This window comes from Anabrus simplex, chromosome 2 (genome assembly GCF_040414725.1).
Source record: "Anabrus simplex isolate iqAnaSimp1 chromosome 2, ASM4041472v1, whole genome shotgun sequence".
NCBI lineage: Eukaryota > Metazoa > Arthropoda > Insecta > Orthoptera > Tettigoniidae > Anabrus > Anabrus simplex.
In genome coordinates, this window is record NC_090266.1 from 849,122,928 (window position 1) to 849,141,136 (window position 18,209).

Sequence of the window (18,209 nt, forward strand, 5' to 3'; positions counted from 1 at the left end):
TCAATTCTTCCCAACCCAAACATTGCAACATTTTTGTAACGCTACTCTTTTGTCGGAAATCACCCAGAACAAATCGAGCTGCTTTTCTTTGGATTTTTTCCAGTTCTTGAATCAGGTAATCCTGGTGAGGGTCCCATACACTGGAACCATACTCTAGTTGGGGTCTTACCAGAGACTTATATGCACTCTCCTTTACATCCTTACTACAACCCCTAAACACCCTCATAACCATGTGCAGAGATCGGTACCCTTTATTTACAATCCCATTTATGTGATTACCCCAGTGAAGATCTTTCCTTATATTAACACCTAGATACTTACAATGATCCCCAAAAGGAACTTTCACACCATCAATGCAGTAATTAAAACTGAGAGGACTTTTCCTATTTGTGAAACTCACAACCTGACTTTTAACCCCGTTTATCAACATACCATTGCCTGCTGTCCATCTCGCAATATTTTCGAGGTCACGTTGCAGTTGCTCACAATCTTGTAACTTATTTATCACTCTATAGAGAATAACATCATCCGCAAAAAGCCTTACCTCCGATTCCACTCCTTTACTCATATCATTTATATATATAAGAAAACATAAAGGTCCGATAACACTGCCCTGAGGAACTCCCCTCTCAACTATTACAGGGTCAGACAAAGCTTCACCTACTCTAACTCTCTGAGATCTATTTTCTAGAAATATAGCAACCCATTCAGTCACTCTTTTGTCTAGTCCAATTGCACTCTTGCTTGAAGTGAAAATAGAAGCCCTGTCCAAGCATAATGAGAGAATGGACCAAAACCGAATAATAAAATATAGAAAGGAGCAGAGAAGAGCGTCGTTCATGTGGAGTAATTCATCAGTCATGAGTTGTTGTCTGTTAATCTAATTTACCGGGTGAGTTGGCCGTGCGGTTAGGGACGCGCAGCTGTGAGCTCGCATCCGGGAGATAGTGGGTTCGAATCCCACTGTCGGCAGCCCTGAAGATGGTTTTCTGTGGTTTCCCATTTTCACACCAGACAAATGCTGGGGCTGTACCTTAATTAAGGCCACGGCGGCTTCTTTTCCGTTCCCGTCCCATCGTCGCCATAAGACCTATCTGTGTCAGTGCTACGTAATGCAAAAAAGAAATCGAATTACATGTAACAAGCTTTAACAGCTGTAAATTTTCATAGGCTTGAGGCCTATACAAACTTTGAACATAGCGAGAAATGGAACTGCTGCGTGCAAAATGTTTTAGAGAACTAGATGTGCAGGAACTATGGAACTGATAAAATTCTGAAGTTAAGATAGAGAGACACTAGTTAGAGAAATAAGAATGTTACTATGGGAGAGACTCTTTGTTTTAGAAAGCAAAGCCTGCATTGTATAGCAGGGAATGGTAACACACTGACATGTTATAGTGTTCCATTTGAGCAAAGTTAGATATGGGAAGAAACTGGAAATCTACAAACTAAACTATGTAAACATTGTGGAACACGAACACATCAGTTAGAGGGAGAGATCAGGTGTACGGGAACTTGAACTTGAAAGATAAGCGCAGAGCTGAACTTACGTTATGTAAGCGGGAGCCATGTGTAAAGAACAAGAGTAAACTGGTTTAGTAGGTCAAGGGTACCTTACGTCAATTTTTATGTCATGCATGTTGTGTATACCAGTGATAGACCTCGAAGTTGATGAAATTTGTGTTGTACTAGTGTTGGGGCACAAGAAAGAAGATATCTGGTCACTAAATCAATGGGGCTGCCTGGATGATGCGGAGCAGTGAACCAACAAAGACGAGTACAAGCTTTTGAATGAATTAATAAGTTGTAAAACATTACCGAATGGCTGAAGGGATAGGTTAATTTTGATAAAATAGTTTTGATAGGATAATATTTCCTGGGATGATGTCCTTATTTCATTTTATTTAAATGTAGGGTAGATTTTTCAAGTAACTTGTAAATATTGTACAGTAAATGATTACTAGTGCCTTGAGTCACAGCATTTTTCAACTATTTTAAGCAGAGTGGGTTGGCGTGATTTGTAATTATTTATTATTGTTTTTCTGTTATATTTTGATCTTTGTTTGTATTGAGATACTTTGTACATCTCGAGATAAATGTCAAGTTTAAGGGAAGTAAGATTAAATCATTAAAGTAAATGTGTGTTAGATAAAGGAATTTGAAGGGCAACCATGCGGTCAAATTTTCCTTTGCAAGTGCATGATTGTGAGTGTGCACGAATGTTCATGGAGCTTTGATCCACATCTTGATAGTGTCATCGCCTTACTTTCCAGGTGTCAATATAATTTATTAGTGGTGTCAGTGCGATCATGTCTGATTTCTAGCAGGAATAATTGTTTGTTAACCACTGGGATTGTGATTTAATGTTAATTCAGAGTTTGTATGTCTTTGAGAAATTATTATTATTATTATTATTATTATTATTATTATTATTATTGGTTTTTTTAGAATGTTAGAATGTCATTCAAGATAGTTCAATAACTTTCATGGTAATGTGTACTTTTGAATAACTTGTGTATAATTTTTCAGTAATCAACTTTAATGAAAGTAATGTCAATTATTTGATTAAATGAAATTAACCAAACATACATGAGTACGATTTTTGAGAACGTTCGACCAATTTTGAAGACGGTATGGGACTATAGTCAGCGTTATCTATTAAATATATATTTAAATGAAGTTACAAGGTAGAGCTATTTTATTATGATTTTTTTGGGAAAGTGCACTCCTTAGTAAAGGCCAGCATTATTGGAGTTATTTATGGGACTTGCCTTGGGTATATGTTGTCATTTGCAGCGTGTATTATGAGCCTGAGAGGCCAGTGTGTTATGGTTTGTGTGTGGGTTGTTTTTTTTGAAACCCAGATGATTTAGCTGTATTAGGAGTGTGGATCTCCATTCTTGTTTTTCTGTCGATGTTCAGTGAGGGTAGTTTGTGTCTATCAAGGATATTTTTGTGAAACGGCCGATTGTGTATTATTATTTCCATGTTTTTAAGTATTGTCTCTTCCACAATTTAATAGTGCAAGTTGTCCTTTTCGGTGGTGAATCAGGAGTGGTTTTTGTCATGTGTTTATTTTCAGGAACCCAACGTTGAATTAACATTTGATTTAAGGTCTGCTGTGTTATTTATTTGTGTCTTTGTTTTCTGGATGTGCTCATTGAATAGGGGCAGAGTTGTTTCTTATGTCTGATGGTTCTTGTATAACGTCTGTGCATTTCAGGGAATGTTATTTGATTTCCTTCTATTGGAATTGTTTGAGTGAACCAGCATGAATGTTGCATGCCCATTTTCGAGTGGAAAATATGACAACATGAGGATGTTCTTTGATTTGTTTGTATATTTTATTTGATGTGATTTGTAGTGTGTGGTTTCAGTCCACGTTTTCATTCATTTTTGTTTATTTACTACGGTGAGAATCGTATATAGTAGAATACGCCTGCCTGCTCAGGCACTTGTGTACAGTTAGAGTAGGAATTTCTCTAAAGCAATTAGATAGCGTTTAAGGCTAGTATCTCCATTGCCATGTAGAAGTGCACAGGAACTAGATATGTACTCATTCTTAAGGTTGAATAAATGAACAAAGCGAGCCAGGAGTGTAGTGTAATCCCGTAAGCCCAGTAAAAAAATTTTATCAATATTAAATGCATGTGTCAACGCATAATTGCTATTTCTTTATTTAACCCTTTCCACTCGAATGTCGTGGTCTGCTCAAAACTTGCTCTCTACTTCAAAAATCAGATGTCGACCTACGGGATATCTGACCGCTTGAAAACTCGAATGTCGAGCTATTTCAACAAATGCCTATAAAGAAAGGTAGCTGCATGTGTCCCGAACTCTCTCGTCAAACTTCGGAACATCTACGAGTAATCTTTCTTCCCAGTACAGCTAGATATTCCATGGAGTGTACGTAGCCCAACTCGCGCTGCATGCCAGTCCAGCTGTCATAGCATCAATAAGTAGATTGTGTCAGTTACGAAAGGATAAAAGTGCTCGTATTCCCGGTAGCAACGGATAAAAGTGCTTGTATTCCCGATAGCAACATCGAGGATATAGTACTAAATACTGAATTTAGTGCTGGTGAATCAATCCTCAGATGATGAAAGTGATACGGATGCCAACATTGATGCAAGTGCTATGCTATGGTAGAATGTTTTGAGTGACAATGGCAGGCCAATTGAATGTCCTTTCTCCAAACAAACAGGGTTACGGGTCGTCAATCTACCAGTTGATGCAAGACCACTGGACTATTTTAGCTTGTCTTTTAACAGAAATGTTATTGAGGGTATAGCCAATGAAGCTAATAAATACGCTGAGGAGAAAATGAATGAACTGATGCCTACAATGAAGGCTCGGTTCACTACAGTGATCGTCTGCAATTTGTTAGACAGGCTGGCTATTGCAGTAGGGGGATCAGTGGAAGATTACAAGGTTTTCACAGACAGATATTACACTAGTGTCAGCTTGGCTGAGGAACTTCTGAAACGGAAATGTCACCTTATTGGTACACTTATTCCTGGCAGGATAGAAAATCCACCAGATATAAGAAAGGGCTTGAAACTGAAAGTGGGTGAGGTAACAGCTTATCGTGTAAGAGATGTTATGGCCTTAGGGTGGAAGGACAAACGTGTCGTTTTGATGCTGTCTAGTTGTGATAACATGGCAACACAAATTGTGAGCTCATATGGAAAAGGAGGCCAACAAAAGGACACACCGAAACCATTTGCTGTATGCGATTACACAAACGAAATGGGTGGGGTCGACCAGGCCGATCATTTTACTGCTACATAGTCATTCATAAGAAGAACTCTAAAATGTTGGAGGAAAATGTTTTTCTGGGGACTAGAAATACCCATTGTAAATTCGTACATAATTTTCTGCCAGAAATGAAGTTTGGAGCTTAAGCCCATGTACCATCTCAGATTCTGGAGGCAACTGATTGGTGGTCATTGTGTTCCGAAGAAACGGTTTAACTCGTCACCATTTGTCACAGACAAGGAAGAAGCAGAAAGACTGGATGGAAGACAACACTTCCTTGACCAGTGGACTGTGCTGTGTGTAGGAACAGGAAAGTGAAAGGAATGCACTGTGAAACTACTTACTTTTGTGAAACGTGTGCAAATAATCTGGCTTTGCACCCTGGTGTTTGTTTCAAAAGGTTCCACACGCTGGAAAACTATAAAACTCGGTAAGACTTCAGCATAAGTGGATTAATAAATTATTTATACTGTTTTATGTGTTCATAAGCAATAAATAAGTTTCCCATATTTTTAACACTAATGAACGCGAGTGGGCTGAAAATAAAGTTTCTCAACCAGCGAGTGGAAAGAGTTAATCTCAAGAGGAACTCTATTTTGAAACTTGGAAAAATGAATAATTTTATTCACGTAATTTGTTGAAGTGTGTGATCTTTTTAACACTTTGTTTATTTTGTGTAATAAATATTTCCTCATTCTTATGTCGTGGTCTGTCTACTATCATTTTAACTATAGTTTTCTTTGACTTGTCCATTGTAGTAAATATATGTTTCCCATCACAAATCCAGGGTGTGATTTTTAGTAGGTATTATTTTTACTGGAGCTCAGACTTAGCTTGTCTGGGATCCGCTGATTAGTTTGGGGCAATCACCAATGTGGCAAGATAAGGGGACAATACTTTCCAAGAGCAGCTAATACCGTATTGAAACTACAGTTCCCTGTCACACTTTCTAATTCAACAATACTGAAACAATACCCCCTTCCCTCAAAGGAAAATTACATATATAGAATAAATCAAACCAAACCCCATGGCACTACAGCCTTTCAAGGGCCTTGGCCTACCAAGTGACCGCTGCTCAGCCCGAAGGCCTGCAGATTACGAGGTGTCATGTGGTCAGCACAACGAATCCTCTCGGCCGTTATTCTTGGCTTTCTAGACCGGGGCCGCTATCTCAGTCAGATAGCTCCTCAATTCTAATCACGTAGACTGAATGGACATTGAACCAGCCCTCAGATCCAGGTAAAAATCCCTGATCTGGCCGGGAATCAAACCCGAGGTCTCCGGGTGAGAGGCAGGCACGCTATCCCTACACCATGGGGGGCCAGCTACACGTATAGTATTAAGCAGGGTTTTTAAAGAAATCGCTGTACTTTCATCTGTCATAATATTAAAGTTTGTACTCAATTCTGTAATGAACTGAGCAAAATTTTTGTTCATTTATTCTCGTATAAATATAATATTTTGGCATGAGTGGTCAGAATAAAGCATATTACTGACTGAGTTACTGCACAATATGTTTTGAGTGAAAACTTCTGTTTAGCTATTACAGTTGCAATTCTGAACACTGAAGCAGTTGTGTGTACCTTTTCTTGATGTTGCTTTCCTCGGAACTTTTCACTTCCACTCAAAGTTTTTCTGTACTTCCTTTTTCTGTACTATGTATAATTTCTATGCATTTCATGTGTGATTTGCACTTTGCGTGATCACAGATTTTATCATTTAGTGTTTTAAAAAATTATTTGCACCAACTAAACAGGCATTATCTGCATGCATACATTCCATACATTCCACCTTAAGTTTACCCACTTCGTAACATTCTTATTTTCGTTTTTGTCATTTGTAGAGTTGAGGTTTAGTCTTTTCCCAGTTTTGAAAACTTGGTAAAGCAACATTATTTCCCACTATAATTTCGTCCTTATTGTTAATCCCTTTCCCACCTAGAGAATTCCCACAGTTTTTGGTCCCAGAAAATTCCCTAACATTCTCTTCGTTAGCACTTCCATTACAGTTTTTTTTTCTTAAATTCGGCATCTATTTTAACTTTTTTTCATCACCACTGCTAGTGTCCTGACTATCGCTATTTGCACACGTTTCTGGTAATTCACTGTTCTTGAAGAATGGCAAAATTTCACTTTGTTTCTCATACATACTGAAATTCTATGGTTTACACAGGTAGCAGTTAGGGACCCTTTTCAGAGGCAGTCCAACACAGGGAGTTTCGCCCCTGCCTATGTGAGTCCCAGAGCACACTCACCTGGTGTGTAACATCTGGTAAGGGTCCCAGCTCAGGGTTATGAGTGAAGACCTCAACGATTTCTACAGCGGAGAAGGTGGACTTTGGTATGGTGGAGATGGCGGAAGAGGCAGCCCTGTATTCAGGGATTAATATGAGTACAGCCTGCTGCATTGTAGGTCGAGGTGACTGGACACCAAAGGCTAAGGGAGAAAACCCTGAAAGAAAAATCTCTGTCTGTGTTAGGTTCAGCAGGTCAACAGAGGGATTACTGACGAAGTTGCTTTCAAGAATAATACGAGCCTCGGATGTAGGAATTCACGACAACGACATCAGTTTAGTGCGATTGAGTGGAAAGGAGGAAACTTCTGATCATGGGCCTGAGTGAAACAAAGTGGAAGAAAACTGGGAAAATGAATATCAGATTGGACTATAGCCTCTACTGGTCTGGAAATGAAGTAGTCTAAGAATGGAGTAGGATTTTTAATACATAAAGACAGATACTTGTAGTGAAATTGAGTTTGTTAGTGAAAGGATAATTAAATTATCTGTGAATTTAGAAGGGAAAAAGTAAAATTTGATCGAAGTCTATGCTCCACGGGTAGAATGCTCAAAAGAGGAAAAGGCCAACTTCCTTAACAACTTATAAGAACACACTGAGTATGACAAACTAATTGTAATGAATGATTAATTCACAAGTTGGCTCACAACGAATAGGATATGAATCCACACTGGGCCCTTACGGAATGGGAAACAGAAATGAAGAGGGAGAATATATGCTAGATCTATGCATGAGAAACAACCTGATAGTGAGTAATACTTGGTTCAAGAAAAGGGACTCCCATAAAATCACAAGATATAGCTGGGATGATAAAATAGGTACAGTAATAGATTATATTCTGATAGATCAAAATGTATGGAAAAATGTCAGTGATGTCGAGGTCATTCCAAGTGAAGACCTTGGTGGAGACCATAGAATGTTGGTTGCAGTTATTGCGGAGAAAAGACCTCCCAAAGTCTTTAACAAAAGAGTCCCAAAAAAAAAACTTGGCGACTAACCGAGCCAAGTTTAAAGGAAGAATTCAGGGAAGGAGTCTGCAGGTTGTTGCCGAGAGAAGAACTGAAATTGGTAGATGAAGAATGGGATAATCTGAGGAAGGTTGTGGTTGGTACAGCAGAAAAAGTATGTGGACGACAGAGTCAAATAAGAAAACCTAAAGAAACTGCCTGGTGGAATGATGATATTAAAAGGCTATCAATGACAGAAACTGTACAAGAAGATCCTTATATCAAGCAAGAACACAGGGAGATCAATATGAAATAGAGGAGAAGCTGTCACTTTACAGAAAGAAAAAATTACATGTCAAACAGTTGGTTGTTGCTGAAAAGCTGAAATGCAAGGAAGATCTGGTTATCAAAATAACATCGGATGGGGAAAAAAAAAACTGCTATACAATATTGTTAAGAATAGAACAACTCAAAATTAATCTATCCAATCTGTAGAACTTTCTAATGGTGAGGTGACTAGGGATAAGACCGAAATATTACAGGAGTTCCAAAGGCACTTTGAAACTTTGCTGAACTGTTATGAAAATGTCACTCCATTAGACGATGAACCTTATGATTTTGGCAGCACAAATACCACTAGTCTGACATGGTTGGAAAGAGAGACAGCAATATCTAAGCTGAAAAACAACACATCAACTGGATCAGATGAATTAAGTGTTGAGATGATCAAAGCACTAGGAGAGATTGGACAACAGTGGATGTACAGGGTACTAAACAGAATCTGGAAAGAGAATGTAAAACCCAATGACTGGAAGCAAGGAGTCGTCATCCCATTGTTGAAAAAAGGTAATAGAATACAACGATTATATGATGAAACCAAGTGTTTTGTCCAGGTCCAGGATGGAAGGTCAGGTTGGTTCGAAATGAAGAGTGGAGTCCAACAAGGAAGTTGTCTTTCACCACTTCTCTTTATAATCATAATGGATGAAGTTTTAAAAGCGGTTAAAAGAGAGGATCCAACAACTAATGCCCTGGTTTTTGCTGATGATGTAATAGTATGGGGTGAGACAAAAGCAGAAGTACAAACTAGACTAGATCTCTGGCATGAAGCTTTTACAACCTTAGATCTCAAAATTAGCAAAACGAAGTCAGTTGGCTTGGTGATCAGTAGAAACTATCCAACTGTTCATCGAAGAATTGGAGATGAGATGGATATTGCAGACAACTTCCAGTATTTAGGTAGTGTTCTGTCATCAGACAGTACCATACATCAGGAGATTAGCAACAGAATACAGAAAGCTTCCAAATTCTATCATGCTGTACATCAAATACCTTCGGATGAAACATTTCCATTAGTTTCCAAGATCAGCTTGTACAAAATATATCTAGTACCTATATTGACATATGGCCTGGAGGCAGCAACACTTACTGGACCAACAAAAAGTAGTCTTCAGGCAACAGAAATATAGTTCCTCTGTTCTTGTCTACAAAAAACAAAAATGGATACAATAAGGAATGTGGATATCCGGCAACAGCTGGATTGGAAAGAAGCTTGCTGGGGACTCTAGAAGTGAAGAGATTGCAATGGTATGGTCACATGAAAAGAATGGACCCTCAAGGACTCCTCGAACTTACTTTGATCACAATGTTCCTGGGAAGAGACCAAGAGGAAGACCTCGCGATGTTTGGCAAAAACAGATAATGAAGGACCTTGAAATTAGAGATGTGAACTGGCGTTGCATATATGAACACCATCTGGGGATAGGACAAACTGGAGGAGGCTCGTACACAATCGCACCCAACTTGATGAAGCAAAGAAATAATAATGATGATGATGATAATGACAGGCCTAGACGTACTCAAACTAATAGAGGAGCTTGCCACTGACAGTTCCGCAGACTTCCAGCAATGTTTGGGTGGACTCGACTGGTCAACTCCAGCTCTGTTTTGTGTTCTGAGATTAGCTCGCACTAGCACTGCCAGCAGCAGCAGTAAGCTATTTAAATGTATTTCAATGTTAAAATACTTACAGGACTTGTATGCTACCTGTGTATGGCTCCACAGATTTAAATTAAGTGTTAAGTTACGTAGTTTAGATATCCAGTGAGTGGGAAATAAGCATTCCTGGTGAAGTGTTTCGCTTAGTGGGTGGACAGAAATAAATGACAATTACTTTACGCTAAGCCATGGAGAGCACAAACAGTGTCAAATTACATACAATACACACAGAGTTCAAGCTTGGCCAGTGGAAGCTAATAATACAAAGTGCTGGGCAAGTAGAGGCCAAGCTTGGAGGAAGAAAAATATGACAGCGTATGCTTACGCTAAAAATCAATCGTGTAAGTAAGAGCATGACCATAAGAGGATTAACAAGTATACCAAATATCAGTTTAACTTAAATAGATCTATTCCAGGGCTGGCCACAACGAGGCTCGCGAGCCGCATGTGGCTCTTGAGTCCGTTTCTTGCGGCTCTTGACACCAGCCTTAGAGTAAAGTTAAAAGATATAATTAATGGAATCTAACAACATCTCGCAGCCGGCGGCAGTCAATGGCAGCAATGTGCGGCTTAACATTATTAGCTGTAAGGCATTGGTGAGAGATGGGAGGTGAAAATAGTTGATGATGATGATGATGATGATGATGATTGTTGTTTAAAGGTGCCTGACATCTAGGTCATCGGCCCGGTGAAAATAGTTCTGGGACCTTCTGTTAGATAGTGCTTTGAGCGGGAGATTGTGTCAGTGAGTCAGTGTCGTGAAGTGAAGCCAGTCGCGTTCACGTATAGGCAGTAGTGAGTGCCGATAATTTTCTTTGTGCTGTTTCAGTACAGTTGTGGCCTGGTGTCTGAACAGTTGCGATGCTGTCTAAGAAGCGTAAATATGAAGAGGAGAATCGAGATTTTAATACCAACTGGGAGAATGAATTTGTTTTTTTAGAATGAAATGGTAAGCCAATGTGTCTTTTGTGTCAAATAACATTGTCAAAGTTCAAGGCCAGTAATCTAAAACGCCGTCGTGACACTAACTACAGTGGTTTTAACAAAGATTTTCCTGTTGGCTCTCACTTAAGGAAAACCAAACTGAAATCACTAAAGGAAAAACTCCAAGGTCAGAGTAGGGTTATGTCAATTTTTACCAAAGAAGCAGATATGACAATAGAAGCTGGCTTCATCTTGGCTTTTAATATTGCAAAAGCAAAAAAGCCTTACACAGAAGAACATGGCACAAGTTATTTCTGTTTTAGAACCCGAAAATAAAAAACTGCAGAAACTGATCAACGAAATGCCTGCTGCTAGACACACAATAGAGAGGCGAGTTTCTGTTATTAGTGTGGGTAATTTTACACACAAAAATCTAAGCAAGTGCCCAGCAGTAAGTCTGGTTCTGGCCGAGTCTACTGATATCAAAGATAAACCACAACTAGTCATATTTGTGAGGTATGGGTCAAGGGACTTGAAGGTGGTGGAAGAACTTTCAGACCTGGTTACTTTGAAGGATACTACTCGTGGTTGTGACATTAAAGAAGCCCTGGATGGTGTTTTACGGAAAAACTATCGGTAATATTGTCAGCATTGCTACCGATAGTGCAGCATCTATGGTTGGCACGAAACAAGGGCTTATTGGGCTTTTAAATACCGACACATCAGTTCCTGATTTCCTACCTGTACTTTGTATTATTCACAGAGAACATTTAGCAGCAAAATATTTTCAGTACCCACATATTATGCAGGTAGTTCTAAAAATTGTGAACTGTATTCGCTCATATGCCAAAACACGCCGACAGTTCAAATTTTTATAGACGATATGAACAGTGACGAGCTTGCTGATGATGTATATTGGAACTGCTTAGTAAGGCGGGTATCTGTAAGCAATGTTCTTGGCATATTGTTTGAATTACTTGATCCAATCGAACAGCTTATGGAAGAAAAAGGAAAATAATTTTCTGAACTTATTGACCCCCCAGTGGTTGTTAGATTTGGCTTTTTATACAGATGTGGTCCAGCATTTAACAATGCTAAACATAACTTTACAAGGAAGAGAAAAACTTGCTTCTGATTTGGCTCAGACTGTACTTAGCTTTCATAGCAAGTTAAAGCATACTGGGAAAGACCTTGAGACTAAACCATTTTTTTCACTTCAAATGTTTGAATAAAATTACTGAAAGCCTTCCTGGCGTTCAGGTGGAAACTGAAGATTACATGAGTAAAATGTCTGGCCTTGCTGAAGAAATCAATGGCAGATTTAATGACTTGAGATGACTTAAAACTTAATTTTAATTCCTGGAATATCCTTTTGCTGTTGATGTTGTGGGCAATGGCTGTCCTGTTTCATCACCAATAACAAAGGATTCAGCAGCTGTAGAGTTGGAGCTACTAGAACTGCAAGAGGACGGAGGACTAAAAGGATTCAAAGAAGTGGCGTTTCTACCACAGAATTTTTGAAGAATGTTACAGAAGAAGAATATCCACTAAGAGTGTGTGCCAATCTCAATCTTTGGGACTACTTATGTATGTGAATCACTGTACTCATTGCTTAAATTTATTAAATCTAAATGTCGATCTGAACTAACTAATGAACATTTAAGTGAACTTGTGCGAACTGAGCTTATCAATTATCAGCCAGATTTAAAAAACGAACAGAAAAAATGAGCACTCGAAAAAGCACTTCTCAGAAGTAAAATCTCATTCCCTGGTGTGTACCTGAATGTAGTGTAGAAAATAAATGTTCCTTCATTTGTTGTAAAATGAAAAACCTGTCTTCATTTTATGAACCATTTTTTAAACATGCTCGCAATTTTGTCTCCTAATTCTGCGGCTCCCAGAATTAAGGTTAGTGGCCACCCCTGATCTACTCTGACAATAACAAATATGCAAACGGGTTTTAAACTGTAAAGCATGAAATAGAATATCACAGTTTATTTATTTGAAGGTACCTACCTCAAAGAATTTTACATAGAACTTTTGTTCCAGTTTATGCGTACCAGTATTACATTGGCTACATTTCAGCAGAGCTAGATTTCAGATTTAAAATTGAACAGATTTTCCCCAACCAATTTTTGTACAATCAAGAGAAAAGCTTTTAGGAAATCCTTGCAAACCCTTGAACTAGACAAGCAATCAAAGTGGAAAATTAAAAGGGACCCCGAATATCCGTAACAGAAAAATATCCTCATATTAAGAAGAAATTTAAACACAACCAACCCAAATTTTTGGAATAAGTCTGACTTGGGAACACCGTGCCCTAGAGAGCCTTTTACAAAAAGTTCCTGACTGAATTTTGGAAAACGGTTATTTTCTCCCCACAGATACTTTTAGCTCATAAGAATCGAAGTCTTCATTTCTGGACTAACACATTTCACTTTAATGAAATTGTAAACAGCATTAAAATTCCAGGTTTCTGACTTATTGATGGAAATTTCAAATTTTTATCATTTCAGTTTCCCATTCGAACTTAGGAAGTAGAAATTTACTGTCAACTCATATCGAGAATGAGGTAGAGTTTCAATAACTCGAGCAATTTTAGTCACCTGAATTTGAAAGATTCTGTTCCATATTTACTATACCTCATGGTGCATTCACAGATTCCCATGCTGGTGTGGTAACATTCAGCCTTGAATAGAAAGTTAGAACAGCGTAGTTGTCCTCTTTCTCTCCAATAGCTGAAGTATGTCTTGATTTGGGAGCTGATAAGGCAAGTTCATATTCACAAGATGGTGAGAAGAGGGGCAAAAGGGGAGGTTATGACACACTTGCACTGAACAAGTAGACAGTAGGTTGAACATACTGGATCATGCGAGAAGTAGAGAGGAGTTTGATGGCAATGACGTCAGCGGGAAGTAGGCGTATGATATCCAGGTTCAGTAGTAATTCTGCCAGCAAGAAAGAAAGTTGGTCATCGTCACTGGTGTTGAATGTGAGGTGATATAGAGAAATACAGTGATCATTGGAGGGTATATGGTAAGTCCATTAACTGGGGTTAGGATGGATCATTTAAAATCAGTGTCGAATGTTTCGATTCAGTGGCCCCATCCCCGACCCAAATTGCACTCTGCAATGACCTGATCAGTATTTTGCAAGGCCATGTTTAGTGGAAATAGAAGAAACTGGTCTAGCATTTTCTTTAAATCTCACTTGACAAGCTTCAAGGTAACTGTTGCCAAAAAACCTGAGACACTCAACAAAGATGTCCGTCCCATTCAAAGAAAACATTCGCACAGATGTGAAAGGACATAGTGTGCACCTTGGTGCTGCATCTTTCCAACCCTACTCTATAGTTCCCTTGTTAAGAGCTCTTTCAGGGTCTTAAAGTCTGGCATTTTTACCAGATGGTAGCTTGGTCTATTAATCTTCTCCTTTTTTTTTTTTTTTTTCTTTCTTTTTTTTCAGACCTTAGTGCTTTATGGTCCCCATAATGAGGAGAACAAGGAACAGTGGAACGCATTTCTTGATACAGAGATGCAGAAGCAACACCTAAGTAAGGGATATCGTGCTGCGTTCCTCTGGAACCAAATTCCTTGATAGGATGTCGAGGAATTCTAATGAAGCCACTAATTATTATTTACTTAACTTATCTCAGAATTTATTTTCACCTTAAGTATGGTTAAATTAAAAAAATATATTCTCAAATTTTGTAATATTGGACATTAGTGGTTAAAGGATGGAAAAGGAAGAAACTTTATTTATTTCAGATAATATATTGGTCACCATTTTACTACTACTACTACTACTACTAAAATCCTCTACTGTATGAAGTGGCCTTTTAATTATAGAAATGTTGAATCTATGTGTTTAGACATCATAGTTGAATGTGGAGAAAAATTTTGAACATTTATAGTCGTCTATTTGCAAATCCAGATTCTGTGGAAGGTCAGAATTTTCTGGCAACAGGAGGAACATGAGTTCTTTTTATTAGCTTAATCATCTGTAAACAGAATTTTAATGAATGTGACCAAATACAGCATTTCATGTGTAATAATTGAGGATATTTGAATTTCCAACATAAAAGTGGTGAGTTGGTAACAGATACTCAGAAATAATTGTTTACAATAAGTTAATCAAGCTAACAGATAGAATGATTGGGCACATCTTAAGACACCCAGGAGTTGTTTAGTTGGTTTTGGAGGGAAGTGTAGGCACCAAGAATGGCAGGGCTAGATCAAGATATGAGTATGACAAACTGATTAGAGTAGATCTAGGATGTAGTAGTTATATAGAAATGAAAACCAGCCTATGGACCAATGATCCAAACAACATAACACTTCAAAAGGTCCGTGCATATTTGCACATAACTAAAGTGAACCATTAATGCCAATGTTCGAACAGTGTTAACAAGTGTACGACATTCTTGTAATCTGGGGTGTTATTTATTTGAGGAAGGTTATAATCAAGCTTGTTTTTAAACCTATAAACATCTTATCACCGAACCCCAATATGTTGGTGCAACAGATATTGAAAAACATTTAGCTTCAAATCCAGCATTTATTACATATAAATCCATCATAAGAATTTTCTTGCATACACCTACTATAATGCAACTTCTGTTCTTCAGAAAAGTTTGCCTTTAAATAACGACTTTCTACTTCTTCTATATTTAGATTTAAATAAAGTTCTGATGCTGTTTTGTAAGGTCCTATGATACTAAATTGTGACTTCTTTTTTCAACCCTTTACAGTGATTAAATTGTTAGCATATAACTGTTTGCTATAATATATTATTGGTCTTAGGTACAAGGAAATTCGTGACAGTCAAATGAGTTTCTATATGAATTTGGATTCTATTTTTATTGCTACTTTATTTTTTAATTATATGCTTTCCATGCAAGAATTTTGATATTTTCTGTTTATAATCAGTTTAGTGGATGCATTTTCTACTTCTTTGTCTGCAGTATTAAGATGTATATTGGGCTAGATGTTAATTTGTTCTTTGGAAGAAGCAATCATATTTTGTCAGAATGATCATGGAGGGCAGCAACATCCAATACTAAATAACCCTGAAGATTTCATTGAAGGCCTGGTCACCGTGATTTGTAGTATTTCACAGGATCAGTTCGTGAACAAAATCTGTGTAAAACTAAAAATTGGACTTAGGGCCGAATTCATAGTCAGCACTTATGCATAAGTGGAACCCTTAAGTAATAAGGGATCACTTATAATAAGTATTCACTTATGTGATTTTACATTTCATAGACAACACTTAAAGAGCACACTCATTGATACAGTATCACTGGAGATGTGGCAGTGCTGTATATTATGCCCATGCTTCCTGGATCGTGCAGTTCTGGCTACCGAATTGTGGGATGATCTATTGCGCTTTGTTTATCGAAGGACATCGCACGACCGCGCGCGACATTTTTGAGGTTAAAAGATCGTCTATATTGTGTTTGGTTATCAGAATGGATAATAAAACAGCGAGCTGAGACGGCACCTGCAAGAACATGCACATTATATAGAACAAGCAGACTGACGCAGTTTCCCATCAGAATATGAATGACGTGGGAAAAACTTGCTGTGGACAACGCAAACTACGAAAATGCCCAGAGTCTAATTTTCTCCTTAATATAATATGTTTATAGTTATCCAGGTAGTCGAACATATACAAATATTCATCCAAATGTAGAATATCTAGCCTTACAAGGCTTTTAATGATTTGACAAAAATATCAGTAACTGTTATGTTGTAATAAGCCTAATTACTTCTCCAATAAAACGTAAATAGTATGTTTTGATGTGCGATGCCATAATTTAAGAAACTTCTGATATAATCCGGCAAACGATTGGTTGATAACCTGATATAATTAGCACAAATCAACCTTAAAATCAATGGTGGTAGTGCAACACAATAAGTTTTCTTATAATTTCTTTACTATTCCATAGGCCTACAGTCTTGATAACTTATCAACTGTTAACACGTTTCCAATTAATTAAGCGAAATACCGGTAATGATGATGATGATAATAATAATAATAATAATAATAATAATAATAATAATAATAATAATAACCTAAAATTAAGAGGTGGCATGAAATCTCAAAACAATATCTTCATTAATGGTGAGGTAGTGAGTCCTCCAGAGGTTATGTTCACTCTCTCAATCAAAGGAACAAGAATATTCATCTCTCACTTTACTAAAACGAAACCTTCTTTAAATTGTTGGTCACATTACATTTCGACAGGATTTTCCATCTCTACTGTATGCACGGAAAGCATTCTTTGAATGAAATGCAACATATTCAAGCAAAATCATTATCCTCCATCTTGCTCCAACATAAGTGAGACACTTAAGTGTGTGTGGGAGGTCCACTTATAGCAATAAGTGGGACACTTAAGCAAGTAATATGAAATGAAACCTGGCTTATAAGGGCCACTTATGTATAAGTGCTGTCTATGAATTTGGCCCTTAGTTGTAGGGTTCAAAACTGTTTTGCATAACATTAAATCTTGTGTTTAAAAATTTCACTTAAAATATTTCTAAAACCCTAGAATTTCAGGTCTATGTTCTGATTCTTATTTTGGACATCAGTTGAAAAACAAAATTGTCCATTAAGATAATATTATTTTATTATTGTATATCCACCACATGTTTTTTGTTTTGACAATGGGTTTGTGTCGGTGAAAGTGACGGATGTGATATTGATTTCACTTACAACCATATACCGACGGTTATCTTCGTAACAAAAGGCAAATTAAGCAGACTAATATTGATGGTATTGGGGTAAGAACAATTTTGCATAGTATTTTTCTTTTTTAATAAGTATTGAGATTTGCAAGTAGATGATTTATATATGTCTAAGTTTTTTCTACCAGATAACCTCCAAAAACTTCTGATTTAGATGTCTTGTGGATGAGGCAATTACTGTATTTTAATGTTATGTTGTGAGTTGTCTAATAGCACAAGTGTACTGTGAGATTTCACACATTTTATGGAAACTCGTTTTAAAAATTAAAACCTCATGGATACCTCATAATATGGTGAGGATTGTAATAAAGTATTGAAAGGAAGAAAAAAATAGCAGTTTATCTGAGGAAAAGAGGGGTTTGTTTATTTGCTGATAGCTTTCCTTTTTCAGTGCAGAAAAAACAAAGTGGGACATGCAAATTCAGTCTTTTGAATGGTCTATGTATAAGAAGGTAAATCGGGTCCGGTGTAAATTACAAGTTGTAATTTCCTTTGCTCCATCTCAATATTATACTGTAAGTTTCCAGCTAGAGGTT

At 37.5% G+C, this 18,209-nt stretch overlaps 1 protein-coding gene across 1 annotated transcript in view; it reads left to right on the forward strand.

Annotated features, from left to right (window-relative positions):
• LOC136864508 (protein boule) overlaps positions 1-14,709 on the forward strand; it is a 350,930-nt gene extending 336,221 nt beyond the window's left edge. The window contains exon 10 of the mRNA XM_067141569.2: positions 14,387-14,709. Within this exon, the coding sequence (XP_066997670.1) occupies positions 14,387-14,412 (26 nt within the window). The 3' untranslated portion in view covers positions 14,413-14,709. The remainder of the gene's footprint in view (positions 1-14,386) is intronic.
• The last annotated feature ends 3,500 nt before the right edge of the window (positions 14,710-18,209 follow it).